Source organism: Epinephelus lanceolatus, chromosome 5 (assembly GCF_041903045.1).
Source record: "Epinephelus lanceolatus isolate andai-2023 chromosome 5, ASM4190304v1, whole genome shotgun sequence".
Lineage (NCBI taxonomy): Eukaryota > Metazoa > Chordata > Actinopteri > Perciformes > Serranidae > Epinephelus > Epinephelus lanceolatus.
The window spans coordinates 35,115,576-35,133,769 of record NC_135738.1 but is presented as its reverse complement, the minus strand read 5'-3'; the positions used below and the strand labels follow the sequence as shown (position 1 = coordinate 35,133,769).

Sequence of the window (18,194 nt, the reverse complement as noted above, 5' to 3'; positions counted from 1 at the left end):
CAAATCGACTTTTCTGATCATGCCTGAGACCACCGTGAAAGCGCCCAAGAAGGGCTCAAAGAAAGCCGTGTCTAAGAGCGTCAGTAAGAGCGGCAAGAAAAAGAGGAGGACCAGGAGGGAGAGCTACGCCATTTACGTGTACAAGGTGCTGAAGCAGGTCCACCCCGACACCGGCATCTCGTCCAAGGCTATGGGCATCATGAACTCGTTTGTGAGCGACATCTTTGAGCGCATCGCCGGTGAGGCCTCCCGTCTGGCTCACTACAACAAGCGCTCCACCATCACTTCCAGGGAGATCCAGACCGCCGTCCGCCTGCTGCTGCCCGGTGAGCTGGCCAAGCACGCCGTGTCTGAGGGCACCAAGGCCGTCACCAAGTACACCAGCTCCAAGTAAACGTGTTGACGGGAAAAAAAAAAATCAATACAAAGGCTCTTTTAAGAGCCACCCACTTTCTCTGAAGATAATTCCTCATGTCTCTTCGGTCTGAATTGTTCAGTCACTGCTTAATTAAGCATTGTGAATGACATGCTTTCACAAAAAAAAACAGAATAAAGGAAATTCTGATGTACGCCTGTCTCATGTGACTGCATTATAAGGTGAAGACACCCTGCCTTTTACATCTGTAGAGCAATACCTTGTTAGTCGTTTTTGATGGGTGAGATACAGATAAAATTAAGTTAACTGTAACTGGCCAAATATCTAATTTTTTTTCGCTTTGTATATATAAGTTAACTATTTAAAGAGCTATAATTAATAAAATTTACAGAGTTGTTTCTATATTTAGCTTCTTCTTGGCTGCTGTTTTAATACCTCATACCTTATTGATATGTTGTAGAAGTCAAGCTTCAAAGTAACTAAAGCTGACAGATGCACTGAAGTTTACGTTCTACCACTATATGTCAATACATGTTTAATGATAACAGTTGTGAAAAGACCCTGTTTATTATTTCTTCTAAAACTCAATCATCACTCTTTCCAATAACATGAGCACACCTTTGTCTTAGTATATCGATAAGATGACTATTCATTTTACAATACGCAATGAATTCAGAATTAATAGATCAGAGATGTCTCTATTTTGTATTGCCCACTATAGCTCGAACAAAGCACGAGTGATACAGTCAAAACAAACAAAAAAAACCCTATTAATTAATTAACGAATTAATGACAGAGTGCTCTTTAAGGATGATGTGGGTGGCTCTTAAAAGAGCCTTTTAGAGAGTAGTTTGTTGATGAGACTGATGACAGCTCACTTCTTCTTGGCTGCTGCTTTCTTGACTTTGGGCTTGGCTGCCTTCTTTGCGGGGGCTTTCTTGGCTGCAGGGGCCTTTTTGGCCACCTTCTTGGGGCTCTTGGTGGCCTTTTTCGGGCTCTTTGCAGCCTTCTTGGGGCTCTTAGCTGCTTTCTTGGCCGTTGCGGGTTTCTTAGCCTTCTTGGGAGACTTCTTAGCGGCTGCTGGCTTCTTAGCTGCCGCTGTCTTGGGCTTCTTGGCCGGGGCGGGCTTCTTGGCTTTAGGAGCGGCTTTCTTGGCCGGCTTCTTGACCTTCTTAGGTTCGGCAGCCTTCTTGCTCATCTTGAAGGAGCCGGAGGCCCCGGTCCCTTTGGTCTGGACCAGAGAGCCCTTAGCCACCAGGGCCTTGATGGCAGTGTTGACGCGGGACTTGTTCTTGTCCACATCGTAGCCTCCGGCAGCCAGAGCCTTCTTGAGGGCGGCCGCAGACACGCCGCTCCGCTCCTTGGATGCGGCCACAGTTTTCAGGATGAGCTCGCCGACGCTAGGACCGGTCTTCTTCGGTCTAGGCGCCTTCTTCTTGGCGGCTTTGGCCGGCGCGGCGGCCGGAGCTGGAGCTGGAGCTGTCTCTGCCATCTTGTTCTTGCCGAGTAACACACGAGAGTGTCTGACTGGACTGTTGAAAGCTCCGAGCAGGAGGCTGTCCTTAAACACACCGTGAGAACCGTGGAGACTCAACCCAGCCCGTGGCTCCTCTGTGCAGTGTGAAAGCTGGAGCACTTGTGTTTTCTCTTGACTGAGAAAAGGTGAAAAACTAAATGTGGGACAAGTGCTGAAGGCTGACAGTGAAGGGAGCCGATAGCGGACTTGTGTCTCTTCATATTCAAGTCATGTAGAGCTCTGATGCTCTCTGCATTTTGTCTGTGGAGCCTCCAAACCTCACCTATTCACCGCCGTGGCCAGCACTGCTCAGCGGCATTTCCCACTCATTTCTCTCCTAAAATGACTTCAAATGCATCACAGCTCCATCAAAGCCGTTTTCCAGCAGCCCACATGTTTGTTCAGGGACTCAGTGTAAAAACAACCATCTGCTGTTGATGACTTTGGAATAAACTGAAGTTATTCTGGTGTCAGCAAACACACTGATGATGGCCGCCGTTTAGTCAGACTTGTATCAGAGCTGCTCGCCGTGACTGTCAGCATGTTATCTGCTGAGGATTACTTTCATATAAATTGATAATCATACATTAGATTGTAATAATAATAAATATAATTATTACTAAAGGGTAGATAATATTAATGATTAAACACATGTCACCTGTCTGGGGAAGCATAAAATGGCTTCTAACAGATACACTGTTTCACTTTAATCATTCCTGAATGTCAGAAAACTTCATTATCCGAGAAGAAGCCTACCTAAAATCGAGTGAATGCATAAAAGCAAAGGACCCAGGGGTTTGGGGCTTTAGATCTGAGTATTCATTTGAATAAAACGATTAAATATAGGAATCTAACTGATGATAATAGTAACGTGGTAATGGAAAATTTAAAGCTGAGAGGCCTTACATTATGGGTACCTACAATAAATACATGAGTGGTGTGGATTGTTGGACTCATTTGCTGCAAAAAACAAGTTTCCGAAGAAATCGCACAGCTGCTACAGTTACATCTTCTGACACACCATCATCTTCGCTGTAATCAACGCCTGGCTCCTCTACAAGCGGGACTGCAAAGCTTGCAATATTCCCAAGAAAGAGATGCTGAACAGGAGAGGGTTTCAGGCGCAAATAGCATCTTCTCTCATCCTGGTAGGAATCCATTTCTGTTGTTTACCTTATTTAGTATTTCACTGATTATACCGTTTTTTGTAATTCATATTTTTTCTCATCTTATTCAGACAAAATCAACTGTCAACACACCATGGAGAGGGTGGCCATCTTTACGCGCCCTGTATCACCAGTGACATCCATGACAGTAACACCACAGAGACCTGTGACTGCTCCGAAGAGGTCATGTGTACCACCAGTGGATGTGCCTTAGGACATGATCGCACATTTCCCAGTGAAGACAAAGAGAGGACGCTGCAGACACTGCAATAAAGGCTACTCCAAGACACTCTGCAGGAATTGTAGTGTCCGTCTCTGCTTTTCAGAGGAAAGGAACTGCTTTTTGGAGTAACACTGTACATGAACACCAGGCACTGGTTTTTAAACAAAGTTGTCATCACTGTCTTCTCCCACTAATTTAAGTTCCACCAGCATGTTCTGGGTCTGCCCCAAAGTTTTCATCCTGTATTTTTTTCTTTTTAGCCCAATAAATTATGATTCATAAAACTGTGACTGTTGTGTGGTTATTATTCATGATGTTTACTGTTACAGAGCTTTGTAAGCAATCCACACTGCAAATGAACCCTTAGTTGTTCAGTAGATTTGTTGTGACAGTGTGAGTGCAAATACACAAATTCTGCTCCCATCCAGGCCCAATGTTGCAATATTACAATTTTTCTGTAAAAACTTACTAAAACGTAAGTGCAGACTGACTGAAATTTAGATTTCCTTCAAAAACCTCAAAATAACACACCAGTTCTACAGAGAAAGGGTAAACTATTTGGCAGCTTAATGAAACTAGTTTGATCCAAAATGACAAACAATATTATTCTAATAATAATAATAATAATAATAATAATAATAATAATAATAATAATAACAGTGGTGGTCCAGTATTTTACCTTTATCTTACCTTTACTTATAGCAATAACTTAATACTATGCATAAGCACCCTGGACAGCTCCTTAATCTGAAACCAATTTTGCAAAAAAAGCTTAACACTTCTCCTTAGGTTGTGAAAATCTGAGTTATATCATCTGACAAATAGTATAGCAATGGGAAGAAAAAAAATCCAATTTTAATTTCATTCCTGTACCTTGTGTTAGCTGATTATGTTGGTACAGCCTCTATGTAGCCTGCACTTTCCTGTAGGGATATGTACACGGTTATGATATATAAAAGCGCACGGAACTCATCCCTGCCATGAAAGCTGCCAGAGAACGCGGCGACATAGCCTACATCCGATATGATAGGCCTATTGTCCATCCCCCCTCCCAAAAGTAAGGGGTGGGAGCTAGAGCCTAGCTCTCTGGTCTTCTTCAACTTCAGCTCCTATTCAGCATCACCATGGACTGAACTGAACTACTGACAAGGAAACAACTCACTATGAACTTATCCAAGGGCTTAATTTTCGCACACTTAAATATCTGTAGTTTGAGGAACAAAATACATGAACTTGAAACACTTTTAAAAAACAATGATATTATGGTTATAACTGAAAAACATCTAGATGGTTCATTTGATGACTCATTAATATCTATTAATGGTTTTTCTATATATCGTAGGGACAGAAACAATTTTGGTGGTGGCATAGCAATTTACATACAAGATCACATGCCAGTAAAACTACGATCTGATTTAATGAAGGATAATATTGAAGCTCTGTGGATACAAGTGCATTTACCTTTTACTGAGCCAATAGTTGTTGGCTGCTGCTATAAACCTCCTAACACTAATATGGGTATCTGAATGATATTTGACAGAGTGACTGATGAAAATAGAGAAATGTATCTGCTTGGTGATTTTAATGTGAATTGGCTTGCAGACAACTGCCACATGAAGAATAGATTATTGTTAATTTCTGGTACCTGCAATTTAATTCAGATAGGGCCGGCTCTACTAAAGGTTTGCATGTATAAAAACATGTGCAAACTCATTGCACATGCAAAAAAATGTACAAACTGATTTACTAACAGTGCGCACTAAGGGTTGCATCTTTCAAAGGTGCAAAATAGCAAGTCTGCATCCAGTTAGTACGTTTGCTGCAATGAATATGCAATATGGGGCGTTTACACGCAATTGTGTGTGTGCTGGGAGGAGAAAATGTAAATATATTAATTTAGCACACACAAAGTGATTTATCAAACCTGAAAGCAATTTTGCAAATAGAAACTCCGTCTATATTTAACAAAGGGTCAAAGGGAGGTGCAAACGGTTTGTATACGTAATTGCGCACACATGGCTGCGGTTATTGTTGCAAGAAGGAAACATCAAAACGCTGAAAGAAGACACCGAGAACGTATTTTTCACCCTCGTGTGAACATTTTTGGAATGAATGAGGAAAAAATTATTAAAACATATCGCCTATCCAGCATTGCCATTTTGAAACTGTTGGAGGAACTTAGAGTGCATCTGGGTCATTCCAGTGTACGGTAGCTGTTACAGCTGGGATCTCCCAATCCTGTTTTTCAAATGTGCTGTCTGAAGTCCTAAATGCCATTGCACCGGATGGCCAGGTTTATTAGGTTTCCATGCACTCGGCACTCCTTGAATGAGACCGAACAAGGCTTCTTTGTATTAGTTGGATTTCCCAGAGTTATAGGAGCGATTGACTGCACCCATGTGCAGCTTGTGCCCCCTGCAGACACTGAGCATGTGTACAGAAATCGCAAACACATGCATTCATTGAATGTGCAGTGCGTTTGTGATGCCAAAGGCATCATTACCAATGTTGTGGCAAAAATAGCCCGGGTCAGTACACGATTATTTTATTCTGAGAAACAGTTTTCTGTTTTCCAAGTTGCGAGATGGCGAGTTTGGAGATGGCTGGCTTGTAGGTGAGTCAATTTGTAAAATCCTTTGTAAAATAATTACATTAAAAACAAGAGCATGTTTCATATTGATTCATATGGGTTTAAAGGTGATAGTGCATATCCCCTACACCCCTTCCTCCTGACACCTGTTCTCAACCCGACCACTGCCAGAGAGATAAGGTAGGCTACAACGAGGCCCATATCCGCACACGGAATACTGTGGAGCGCACCTTTGGAATACTGAAGAGCAGGTTCCGTTGTTTGGATCGCACTGGAGGAGCACTGCTGTACAGGCCAGAAAAAGTGGCCCAGATTGTAGTGCCCTGATTTATTTTTCTATTTTCATTCAATAATATGTAATGCAGAAATACACCTTGATTAAACATATGCTGTAGATTAGAATACAAGTGTTAGTGTGACCCAGTAAACTGCAGAGCATTGCAAAGTTAAACAAATCAACATTGAAATCACTTTCTAGACTCCAAACATTATTATCAAACAAATACACAGTCTTATTAACATCTAATTATGTTAAGCCACGAAAAATCATATTAAAGACACATTGTTTCGGTCACAAAATATATTAGGCTATAGCTCTAACATTTATCGTGGCAAAAAAACAAAACTAAACAATTATTTATTGTTAGGGATGGGTATTGTTAAGATTTTAACGGCACTACTACTCTTATCGATACTGCTTATCAATCCGGTATTTTAACGGTACTCTTATCGATACTTTTTGAGAAAGAAAAAAACAAATTAAGAACATAAATTGCTTTATTTTCTCAATTCTCATTATGCAACAAAATAGTTTTTTAACAAAGCATTTTACTTTTTACAACTTGAAATGTAAAATACATAAAATAATAGTGTTGTCCGGTACCAAAATTGGGACCCACGGTACGATACCAGTGAAAGTATCACGATTCTGAGTAGTATCACAATACCACAGCAAAAATTAGGCAGATGTGCCTTTTGTCATTTATAAAAAGATAAATCACTTTTCTATAATACGTCAATGATATTTCAATTGAATAAATTACTTATTCATACTTCAAAAACAGCATCAATAAGTGATTAACATGGGGGGGATCAAAATAAAATAAATAAATAAAATAAAAATCAACCAGCCACCCTCCTCCCCTGACAAGTAAAGAACAGTCCCTAAAGTGTGCTGAGGTTTGTGGACCGTTACCTGCCACAAAGAGAAATGTGAACGGCTCGTTTTCCCTCTGACATGCCACATACCTGTGTGCCGCCACGGCTCGGCTGTTCAGGTACTTCTGGACAGTCATGACACCAACAAAGAGGAAAATATTGGACCTGGAGCCAGGCTTCTCCGTCGCCGGTAAGCCGCTATCTTGTGCCGGAAACTCTATTTAGTAAATAGGGTCGCAAAATAGCTAATGGTTATTAACTCCATGTGTTGGCTGCTAGCATAATGTTACAAACCTGGACTGGACGTAGATGAACTAGCTGTGCTAGGGCAGTCAAACACTGTACATCTTTCTCTCTGAATATGATGCACTTTCGCAAGGTGTTTTGACAAATTACTAGTGTTGCCGCCCTTACACTTTTGATCGTTTGGCTCTCTCCGCCATCGTTATCTATCTAAAGGTAGGCTACGAGCTTGAGTTGGTGTATGCGCTGTCTTGTGTGTGTGTGTGTGTGTGTGTGTGTGTGTGTGTGTGTGCGTGTGTGTGTGGGTTCTGTATAGCAGAACCGTTAAGGTCAGAGCTTATCAATACTGCAGTCTTGAAGAATGTCGCCCCGGGGATCATTCAGTACCGAAGTTTGGTACCCATCCCTATTTATCGTATAGCCTATTTTACACAAAATGAATATTCATAGCCAATATAAGAAAACTTAAACGTGACAGTTGAGTGTATTATTTGTGTTTCCTTTTACGCAGGTGGAACTTGCCCACCGTGCGCACCTCTCCTTCCTCTCCGCTCCCTGGCTGCTGGTCAGAGGCATCTCATCTACTGTGCCCCCACCTGTTTTATTTGCAGATGTTTTATTATATGCCAGTTTTTCTTTTGTTCTTCTTCTGATGCCTCGATATCTTCTTTTCACTACATCCACTGTTAGCATCGTTTTACCAACAGCATTTACTTTTTCACAGATTTCTTCCCATATAGCGTTCCTTTGTGAGACAGTCAGGTTTCTTTGCTGTAGCTCATTTAAGTGTTTCTTGGACTCATCTACCAACACCTCTAATTCCATAGGGTCGAATTTCACTTTGCGCTTTCTCTTCAAACTCGCCATGCTGCAAACCACAAAACACTCAAAACCCTCATTTAAATAGGGTGTCTCCAACATGTTTGCACCTGTTGTCATTTACACAATCATTCTTAGTAAATCACCCGCAAACCACGGTTCAGCCCCACACGCAAAATTCTAGATTGCGCATGCAAATTAGTACAGGCAAATTGGGATCTTAGTAGATCCGGCCCTTAGTGTCTAAGCCTACAAGAGTGCTTGTTAGTAAGGATGGTGTTCTATCCTCTTCCTGTATAGATCATATATATATATACTAATATACCAGAGATTTGCTCCACAGTTGAGTCCCTCCTAGTTGGATTCAGCGATAACCTCATTGCAATGTCCAGAAGAACCAAAGTTCCTAAAGCCAGAATAAAGATAATCAGTGCTAGGTCTTATAAGCATTTTACTGAGGATGCATTCTTAGAAGATATTAAAAAGGTTCAATGGTCTATGGTTTGTGAGGAATCTGACCCTGAGATAGCTTTGAAAATTTTTACGGAATAGTTTGAGAATATAGTTAATAAACATGCACCAATCAGGAAGTTTACATTAAGGTCTAAAGGTGTACCCTGGATGGACAAGGATTTAATCAGTTTAATAAAACAAAGAGACCAAGCCAAAAAGGTTCATATGAATTCGGGCTCAGGGAGCGAAAGAAAAGTATATTGCACACTACGAAATCAAGTAACTAAACTAAACAGAGAGAAGAAGAGGGAGTACTATCAACAAAGAATAAGGGGAGTTCAGTATAATAGTAAAAGGCTGTGGAATGTCCTGAACAATACAATGGGTAGACATTCTAAGATGCATCCATCCTTTATTGAAACTGATGGAGTGTTTATAACCAAACCACTGGATGTGGCAAATTATTTTAACAGCTACTTTGTAGAAAAGGTTAACAAACTACAGTGTAATATGGAAATGGTAAACAATTGTAATTCATGCACACTAATTGATAATTACATTATGAGAGGTAAAAATTGTAAGTTTGAGTTGAGTGTTTTTATGTTGATAACTGTGCTGGTACAGACTGCCTTGATGGTAAATTATTAAGAACAGCAGCTATTTACATATCGACTCCTATGTGCCATTTATTCATTGCTTGTCTGTGAAGTGGAATTTGTCCAAAGCTTTGGAAAGAAGGAAAAATAATTCCCATGATAAAAAACCCTAAAATTATAGAATAGCAGACCAATTACAATCTTATCAATTCTCAGTAAACTACCTGAAAAAATTGTATTCAAACAGATTCAAGCTTATTTGATAAAAAAACAATGTGATATATAATGCTCCACATGGCTATAGAGAAGGTCATTCCACATGTACAGCACTGGTAAAAATGACTGATGATTGGCTAAAGGAAATTGATAATGGCTTGCTATCAGGTGCAATTTTACTCGATTTTAGTTCAGCCTTTGATCTTATTGACCATAAATTGCTGATTGATAATCTGAGGTGTTATGGATTTGGCTGTATGGCTGTCTCTTGGCTAGAGAACTATTTATCTGACAGAACTCGATGTGTATATTTAAATGGTACGCTGTCTAGCAGCAAAAGTTTAACCTGCGGGACCACAAGGCAGCTGTCTTGGACCACTTTTATTTTCAATTTTTACGAACGATCTTCCTCTTGTGACTCAAAAATCCAATTTGATATTGTACGCTGATGACTCCACATTATATTAGTCTGCATCTACAATTAGTGAACTTCACTCTGTCCTCTCAATGGACATGTATGCTGTGTTTGATTGGGTGACTAGCAATAGACTGGTTTTAAATACTAAATTATAAACTACTAGTATAGTCTTTGGTTCACGATATAGTCTGGCTAAAAATCCTACACTTCACTTACAGATTTCTGGGCAAAAAATAAAACAAGTTTCTAAGGTAAAGTTTTTGGGCATTACTCTTAGTGACACACTTTCCTGGTCTGATCATATTAACCAACTAGTTGCTAAGATGGGTAAAAGTATTGCAGCTGTTAGGAAATGTACCACCTATCTAACACCTGCTATATGCAGACAGGTAGTACAAACTTTGGTGTTATGTCATCTTGACTATTGCTCTGTTATTTGGGCTTCTGCACCCAAGTCTGAACTAAGGAAGTTGCAAACCATACAAAATAGGGCAGCTAGACTTACTCTTAATTGTTCTTATAGATCTAATGTTGACCAAATGCATTCTCACTTCAGATGGCCTAAAGTTATCAATAGGTTTTCTATCAGTTTATTGTTATTTATTAGAAATAGTATCTACAGCCAGTACCCTATAGATCTTCCTAATCAAATTGGATATAGTTCTGATATTCATCATTACAGTACCAGAATTTCAACTCATGGATTACTTACATTACCTCGCCCAAGAACTAATGCAATACTACTACACTATACTGGGCCATATCTTTATGGAATAATCTTCCTTTGAATATTAGAAATACTTCAAGTAAGAAAGCTTTTAAAAAAACATGTAAAGTCACTTATGAACGCTTGAGAGTTACTGTTGTCTCTTATTGTTATTGCTTTTGTAATTTTTTTTTTTTTTTTTTTTTATTGTTGTTGTTTTGTTTTGTTTTTATTGTAATTGGATCTGTGTATTGCTGTAACTTCAACATTTTTATGAGTACTCCATCAAGACTAGCCTGTTGTTTGTGTGCCAGCTAATGGGGATCCTAATTAAACAATAAGCAGTAAACACACACACACATACACACACACAACACACACACACACACACACACACACACACATTTTCCCCCCTTTTTTTATACACCTTTTTTATTTTTCACTTTGTTTTCCTTCAGCTGACTCTAAATGACTAGTTCTAAAACTACCTACAAGTCATTAACTTTCAATAAATAAGCAATAAAACAGTAAAAATCCAATAATAAAACAAACAAAAAACATTAAAAGAAAAACCTTAGTGTTGCCTCATATTAAGATTATAAAAAGATCATTTAAAACTTGGATAAAACTCAGGTAGTTTAAATTTAAAACTTGGAATAAAACTATTAAAATAAACAAATAAATAAATAAAAGCCTATGTGTAATGTGTGAGTGATGGGTTGGTTTCTGCCCTGTGGGGGTATTTTTTTTCCCAAGGTGACCATTCTTTCCTGCAGTGTCATCAAGTCAGAGAGTTGGTGGGTATATTCATTGCTTGTATATCTGGGTATTCTGTAACACATTTTGATAGCAATGTTTTGGACGACCTGAAGTTTCTTTAATTGTGCTCCTCCAATGTTACACCAGGCAGGCACTGCGTATTCAAACAGAGGCCGAATGTAGGATTGATATACGCATATGGCGGTCTCTGGATTTGCTCCTCCCCGTTTTCTGCAGAGCACTTTCAGGCGGTTGAGTCTGCATCTTGCCTCACCCTTAACTGCAGCAATGTGTGCTGTACACTGCATACTCTGTTGAAATGTCACTCCAAGAATTTTGCTGTTTGGGTGACCTGAAGAGTTGTGCCATATAGTATAATATTTATTTGATCTTTTTTGTGGGTGTGTCTGGTGAAGAGTACACAGTGTTTTTGTTGGGTTAAGTTTAACTCTCCACATATTTGCCCAGCCACCCATCTCTGTGATGCACCTCTGTAGCTTCTTAGCAGCATATTTTGTATTTGCTGTAAAGGCCCAATAGCAGAGGTCATCTGCAAATTATGAGACTTGTCCCCCTCCTCTGGGTGGATAAAATATGTCACTAATGTACAATAGAAAACAGTAGGGGGCTGAGGGCTGAGCTCTGTGGAACACTGGCTTCTGGGCTACTTACTCCAATCTCTCTGTCCTTTAAAAACTTTTTAAAAGCACCACCATCTGCTGTGGGAGTTTAAGGTTATGGTCCAGTAGCTTGTATATGAGTCCTTCATGCCACATCTTATCAAACGCTTTTTCAATGTCAAAAAAGACTCCAATTGTTACCATTTTTCTGTTAAAACCCCTTTGAACATCTTCTGCCAGCCTCAGGATGTTGTCAGTTGTGTTTTTCTCCTTCCTGAATCTTGCCTGGTGGACCCCCAAAACTCCCAGAGCATCAAAATGTTATTGAAGTCTGTCAGCCAGCACTCTCTCCAGTAGTTTGGCCAGAGTGCTCAGGAGGCTAATCGGTCTGTAGTTGGCTGCCAGGTGATGGTATTTGTTTGGTTTGGGGATCACTGATACCAGCGCTGATTTCCAGGGCTTAGGAAGTAACCGGCTTGGAGGCAAAGAGTAAAGAGGTCTGCAAGTTTAGCCAGGGATTCTATTGATGATTCTTTGATGAGTCAGTTGTCCCCTCCATCTTCACTGGTAGCTTTTACTTTAAGTTTTCTAAAGTGTTGTTGAAGCTCTATTATTGTCACGGCTTTTATTAGAGGGTTGTTGGTGTCTATATTTGTTATTGGTAGATGGGTAGGCAGAATAACCTGACACTCTTCAATTTCCTTCCACTCTGGATCAAATAGAGAGTCATCTGGACATGAATGGACATTTTGCAGGTGCTCTTTAAAAACATTAACCTTTTTTTTGTCTTCCTCTATCATCTGGCCGTTATGCCTTAATACTGAAATTTGTGAATTATTTTTCTTTCCATTTAGTTGATGAATTTTCTGCCAGAATGTTTGGGATTCAGGTCGTTATTTAGGTCTGTATAAAATTTATCCCACGTTCTTTCTCGCTCCCTCCTGATTTCTCTTCGTATTTGTGTTTGTATTTGGTTGACTCTTTGTTTAATCTCTGGGGATCTTGTTTTCATAAATTCTCTTCTTAGTTTTCTTTTTACTTTTACAAGGTGCATCAGAGAAGGTGGGAGATTCTTTGGGCCCTTTGGATCTCCTTTAAGGCCTACTGAACTTTCCCTCTCTGAGAGGAGGATTTGTCCCAGCAAAAGAGCTTGTTGGTCGATAGTGGAGGGCTCTGGGTTGCAGGGAGGAAGATGGACACACTGGTTGGTGGTTGAGAGTTTGAATGCTTCCCAGTTTGCTGTTTCGTAATAATATTTTGGTTTGACTCACACAATATGATACAATACAATACGATGGCTTGTACCTGGTGGGATAGTTCAGGGCTTGTGCCCTTTTCTATCCATTGATGGTGCTAGTGGTGGCGGAGAGGTGGGAGGAGCAGGACTCTGGAGGGAAGAAGACGCATGCAGGGCAAGGCATGAAACAGAGAGAGAAAACAGGACAAGAAAAACAAATAACAAAACAGAAAGACAGTGTGTGTGTGTGTGTGTGTGTGTGTGTGTGTGTGTGTGTGTATGAGGGGTCAAACGTTTCACCCAACCACACTACAAAGTGTCACTTGCGCCTACTTAGGACACATCAGATCTAATCAAACCGCGTGAGCGCACGCCTACATTTTACATAGGGTTACTATGTAGACACGAGTGTTACACACACGCCCGTGTACATGACGCGCAGGCGTTGTTCGCTCCACTCACATGACGTGCCGACATGTCTTATCAGTACGCGTGCACAGCGTGTTACAAACGCCACACGTACACTACACCTGCGTGTGCGTGTGAATCTCGCACACACACAGTGCATGTACACATCACCTGAACACGTCAAATTACTTTGGCAAACTGTCTATCTCCATAGTTTACACGTGCAGGCAGGCGTGTGTGTGTGTGTGTGTGTGTATGTGTGTGCTTCGCAAGAGTGGAATGAATGAATGAATCAAGTCGCTGCAGACATACGCCTGCATATACACACGCATGTTTTTCTATATTTTTATTTTATCCTCAACTGAACTCAGAACTAGCCCAGCTAGTGACTGCTGTGAATAGGGCAGCTGACAACAAGGGAAAGACCACGTGACCACTTGGAAAGACAGCTGACAGGAGGGAAAAGACCCCAAAGGTGCTGGCATGGGCTAGCAACCCATGGTAGCAGTGGTGAGGCCTAGCAGCCTTACTACAACCAAAATTAGCTACAGCCAACATAGGAAAACTACCCCAAGAGTCAGCGAGAGCAGGGGTGGAAGATGACTCACAGATGGATTACACGGTAACAGACATTGGAACGGACACGACTACGCATTGGATCTATGACTCAGTGAAGGATAGGGGCACGGACCTATCCACCAGGGCTAGAATTAGCAGCACTCAGGGTAAGGCGAGTGCATCTGTAGAGGATAAAAGTAGCACAGTTGAGAACAAGATGCTTCAGGTTTGTCCTTGTGGCTGGCAGAAAGTAACATCAGTAAAAGGCCTCAGAACTCATTAGGGAAAGAAGAAGTGTGTGGCAAAGAAAGGGCAAAGTAGCCGCATTGATCAGTACTTCCTAAGAAGTCAGTCCAGTCAGTCGGATGAAGTCCAGTGGCAGGTAGAAAGCCACAGTTTGCAGGATATCAGTAACGCTGCCACTGAGGAGGAGGAGGAGGAGGAGGAGGAGGAGGGGGTAGTAAGAGAGGATGCAGGTGACACTGAGGCCAGTGTGCCAGTCAGAGACAGAACCATGGAGCAAAAGGTTAGAGTTAGATGGCCTAGGGGAAATGACAGTAAAGAATGGGAGATAGTTAATAGAGATTTGTCAGTAATCTTGAGTAGGCTTAGAGGAAATGCAATAGAAAGGTTAGAAAAGATGGGAGATATAATTTACTCATATGGTGTAGAGAGGTTTGGGTTGCATTAGAGAAAGAGGAGTGAGAGGGTACAGTCAGGTAAATCTAGGCGGCAAAGAGAAATAGAGGAGCTAGTCAAGGAAAGGAGACAGTTAAGAAAGGTGTGGAGAAAGGCTACAGAAGAAGAAAGGGAGGGGATTAAGGTGTTGCAAGAGGAGTTGAGAAGCAGGCTAGCAGTTCTTAGAAGGGCGGAGCATCTCAGGAAAAAGAGGAGGAAGAAGGAACATGTAAGGACAGGTTTTTTCAGGGACTCTTTTAAGTTTGTTAAAGGATTGTTCAGCCAGGAAAAGGGAGGGCAGCTCAAAGCAGAAAGGCTAGAGGTTGAAGAATATTTGAGAAATACATATTCAGATTTAGAGAAGAATAGGATAGTAGGTTTCCCACCCGATATCCCTCCATTAGAAGGAATAGAGCATGAGATGGATGTCAGACCACCCAGGTGGAAGGAAGTTCAGGAGGTGGTCAGGCGTGCAAAGGTTTCTTCGGCCCCAGGGCCTAATAGAGTCCCCTACCGGGTTTATAAAAGTGCGCCTGATACCCTTAAATTTTTATGGAAACAGCTAAGAACAGTTTGGGAGAAGCAAATTATACCAAGAGCATGGCGTAGGGCAGAGGGTGTCCTCATTCCTAAGGAGAAGGAGTCTGTGGACCTTAGCCAGTTCCGGATGATTTCTCTCTTGAATGTAGAGGGGAAGATTTTCTTTAGTGTAGTTGTGCAGAGATTAGCTAGCTACTTAGAAAGGAACAGCTTAATAGATACCATGGTGCAGAAGGCAGGAATACCAGGTTTGCATGTAGTATTTTTAGATCTTGCAAATGCGTTTGGTTCAGTACCGCATAGCCTCATTTGGAGTGCATTTGACTACTTCAGAGTGCCACAGGTAGTTGTTAACTTAGTGAAAGCATATTTTCAGGATATTAGGCTGTGTCTAAGTACAGCAGGTTTCACAACAGGTTGGCAGAGGCTAGAAATAGGCATCATGGCAGGGTGTACAATTTCTCCATTAGCATTTACTATGGCAATGGAAGTAATCATCAGGGCTTCTAGGTGGGTGGTAGGTGGAGAGAGATGGCAGAGTGGGTTGCATTTTCCACCAGTTAGGGCTTTCATGGATGACATGACACTGGTGACCACAACAATGCCATGTACAAAGAGGCTATTAGAGAAGGTAAATAAGAACCTCTTAGGCATGCAGAGATTGTAGGTAATGTTCAGTTTGGCCGGGGAGGCCTGGGGCTTGGCTCAGGCAAACCGGTATGGAATAAAGCAGGTCTCAAAGATAAAAGAAAGCTGGTTGTAGAACAGATACGTAGACAGGAAGAGATAGTAAGGGGTGCAAAGGTAGTGGCCCAGGCTAAACAGGGACAGTGGTTGAATTGGGAAAGTGTAGAGAAGAGGAAGCTTAGTTGGAGGAACCTGTGGAGTATGGAGGAGAATCGTATTAGATTCCTGGTAGGGGCTACATACGATGTGTTACCAACCCCCCAGAACCTAAAACTGTGGGTAAATGAGGACCCATCATGCCCATTGTGTTCACGTACCGCAACCTTAAAGCATATTTTGTCAGGCTGTAAAGTTAGCTTGTCACAAGGCCGATATACATGGCGACATAACCAGGTGTTGAAATGTTTAGCTGCAGGCATCGAAGGAAAACGAAGACAGGTGAATTCAGAAGGTGTTAAGGATAGGAGTTTAGTAATTCAGTTTGTCCGTGAGGGAGAGAAACACAGAAGAGATAAGTTAGTGAGGAGGCAAGGGTGTGGCCGCCTAGAAGGTGCTTGTGATTGGGAAATGCAAGTAGATTTAAGGAAAGCTTGTTGTTCCCCAGGAAATAGTTTGTACCAGGCAGAGGCCTGACTTAGTGTTGTGGTCAGTGAGTCAACGGATAGTTTATTTCATTGAGCTGACAGTTCCTTGGGAAGACTCAGTGGAAGAAGCCTATGAAAGAAAAAAGCTTAGATATGCAGACTTAGGAGCAGAAGCTGAGCAGCGAGGATGGAAGACTAGGATTTGTCCAGTGGAAGTGGGGTGTAGGGGATTCATAGCAAGATCAGCTGTCTCGCTCCTGGGGGAACTTGGAGTGCGGGGACAGAGTCTGAGGAAGACAGTGAGGGAAATGTCAGATGAAGCAATTAAATGTAGCCAGTTTATCTATAAGGGAAGAAATGATTTCAGTTGGGGGCCAGCAGGGGGAACTACTAAACAGGGCACATAACTCCTTGAGATCAGGTGGAGAGATCCACTTCCTCTCAGGAGGAAATCCAGGAAGATGAAGATTATTTAAGTGTGGGAGTGGCCTATCTGAATCAATTTTGTTTGAGGCCATGCGGCAAGGTGAGTGTGTTTGCTGATCCTGTAAGTTTATTTAGCTCCTTAAACTTTAGCTTATATTGTAGTTATGCTATGTAGCGTGTGAAATAGAGTGTGGTGAATGTGCTAGGAAAGGTAGTATCAGCCCTGCTTCTACCTAGAGCTCGCATGTACGGAGCCTGGGTTTGGTTGAAGGTGGCAGTGCTGTTTGGGCTGAGAAAGCCATGCGTAAGTAAGGTAAAGGAGGTTATTGGGTTGGTACAGGGAGGGGAGCAGTGAGACTTGGCATTAGGGGAGTGTCTCTGGGACGCTAGAGATCACTGTCTAGCCTCCTGGAGGTGTCGTGGGACCAACTAGACAAAACATTGGTGAAAAGAGGTTCCCACCTGATGACCCCAAAGACATGCTAGTTATCACTGCTCATTGGTTTGTATAGTTAAGCCTTGCCATATTAGCTTATCATAGGGCTTAGGTTTTTCACTGAGTGTTGATCCTTTCTCTAGAGCACAAACTTCTTGTGTTCATTTGAACTCAAAAATCAGAGCTACTGACCACCCTCGATGTCTGGCTGTGGTTTAAAAATATTTAACTAAGATAATATATAGGCTACAACAGCCTAATTGTGAATATATAGCCTATTATTGAATTGAATCCTAAATGCTGCAAACCTCCATCTGTATGTTTTTAATCAATAGTTGTGTTTTCATAAACATTTTTTTTGCATTTTGCCCTTATGGAAGCATAAGTCAAATGGTCGGGAACTGGGCCAGAAAGCTCGCGACCTCGTTCCCATCTTCTCAAATGGACTTTCTTTGTTTTCCATTAGATATCAAAAACTCAAATACTCAGAGGTAAAAAATCACTGGAGACACGTAGAATCAGATGCAACTGAGTTTAATGTGCTCGCAGGCAACAAACACATCACAACTCAATGAGTCAAGCTCCGGAGCAGGACTGGAATTTCTTTGTTTGCGCACTCGTTTTTATTGTGAAGATTTTCTGCTGAGTCATCTCTTTCTTAATCCTTCCCACTTGGCTCTGATTGTAACGGTGTCACATTTCTGCTGAGTTTCCACTTTTTCTGTAGTCCTTCCCCCTTGGAGCTGAAACATAACGGTGTCCCATTTCTCTTGTCTCCCCC

General features: G+C 41.4%; 1 protein-coding gene and 1 pseudogene across 1 annotated transcript; one reads left to right on the top strand and one right to left on the bottom strand.

The window, feature by feature from the left end:
* On the top strand, positions 1-418 carry LOC117251474 (histone H2B 1/2-like). The gene has a single exon (XM_033617782.2). The coding sequence runs from the start codon at positions 20-22 to the stop codon at positions 392-394; it is 375 nt and encodes a 124-aa protein (XP_033473673.1). The 5' UTR covers positions 1-19; the 3' UTR covers positions 395-418.
* A 636-nt stretch (positions 419-1,054) lies between these two features.
* LOC117257935 (histone H1 pseudogene) lies at positions 1,055-1,959 on the bottom strand (annotated as a pseudogene).
* Positions 1,960-18,194: the final 16,235 nt, after the last annotated feature.

Excerpts from the sequence above, each read along its gene's own strand:
- LOC117251474 (XM_033617782.2), top strand. The coding sequence starts at position 20 with ATGCCTGAGACCACCGTGAAAGCGCCCAAGAAGGGCTCAAAGAAAGCC.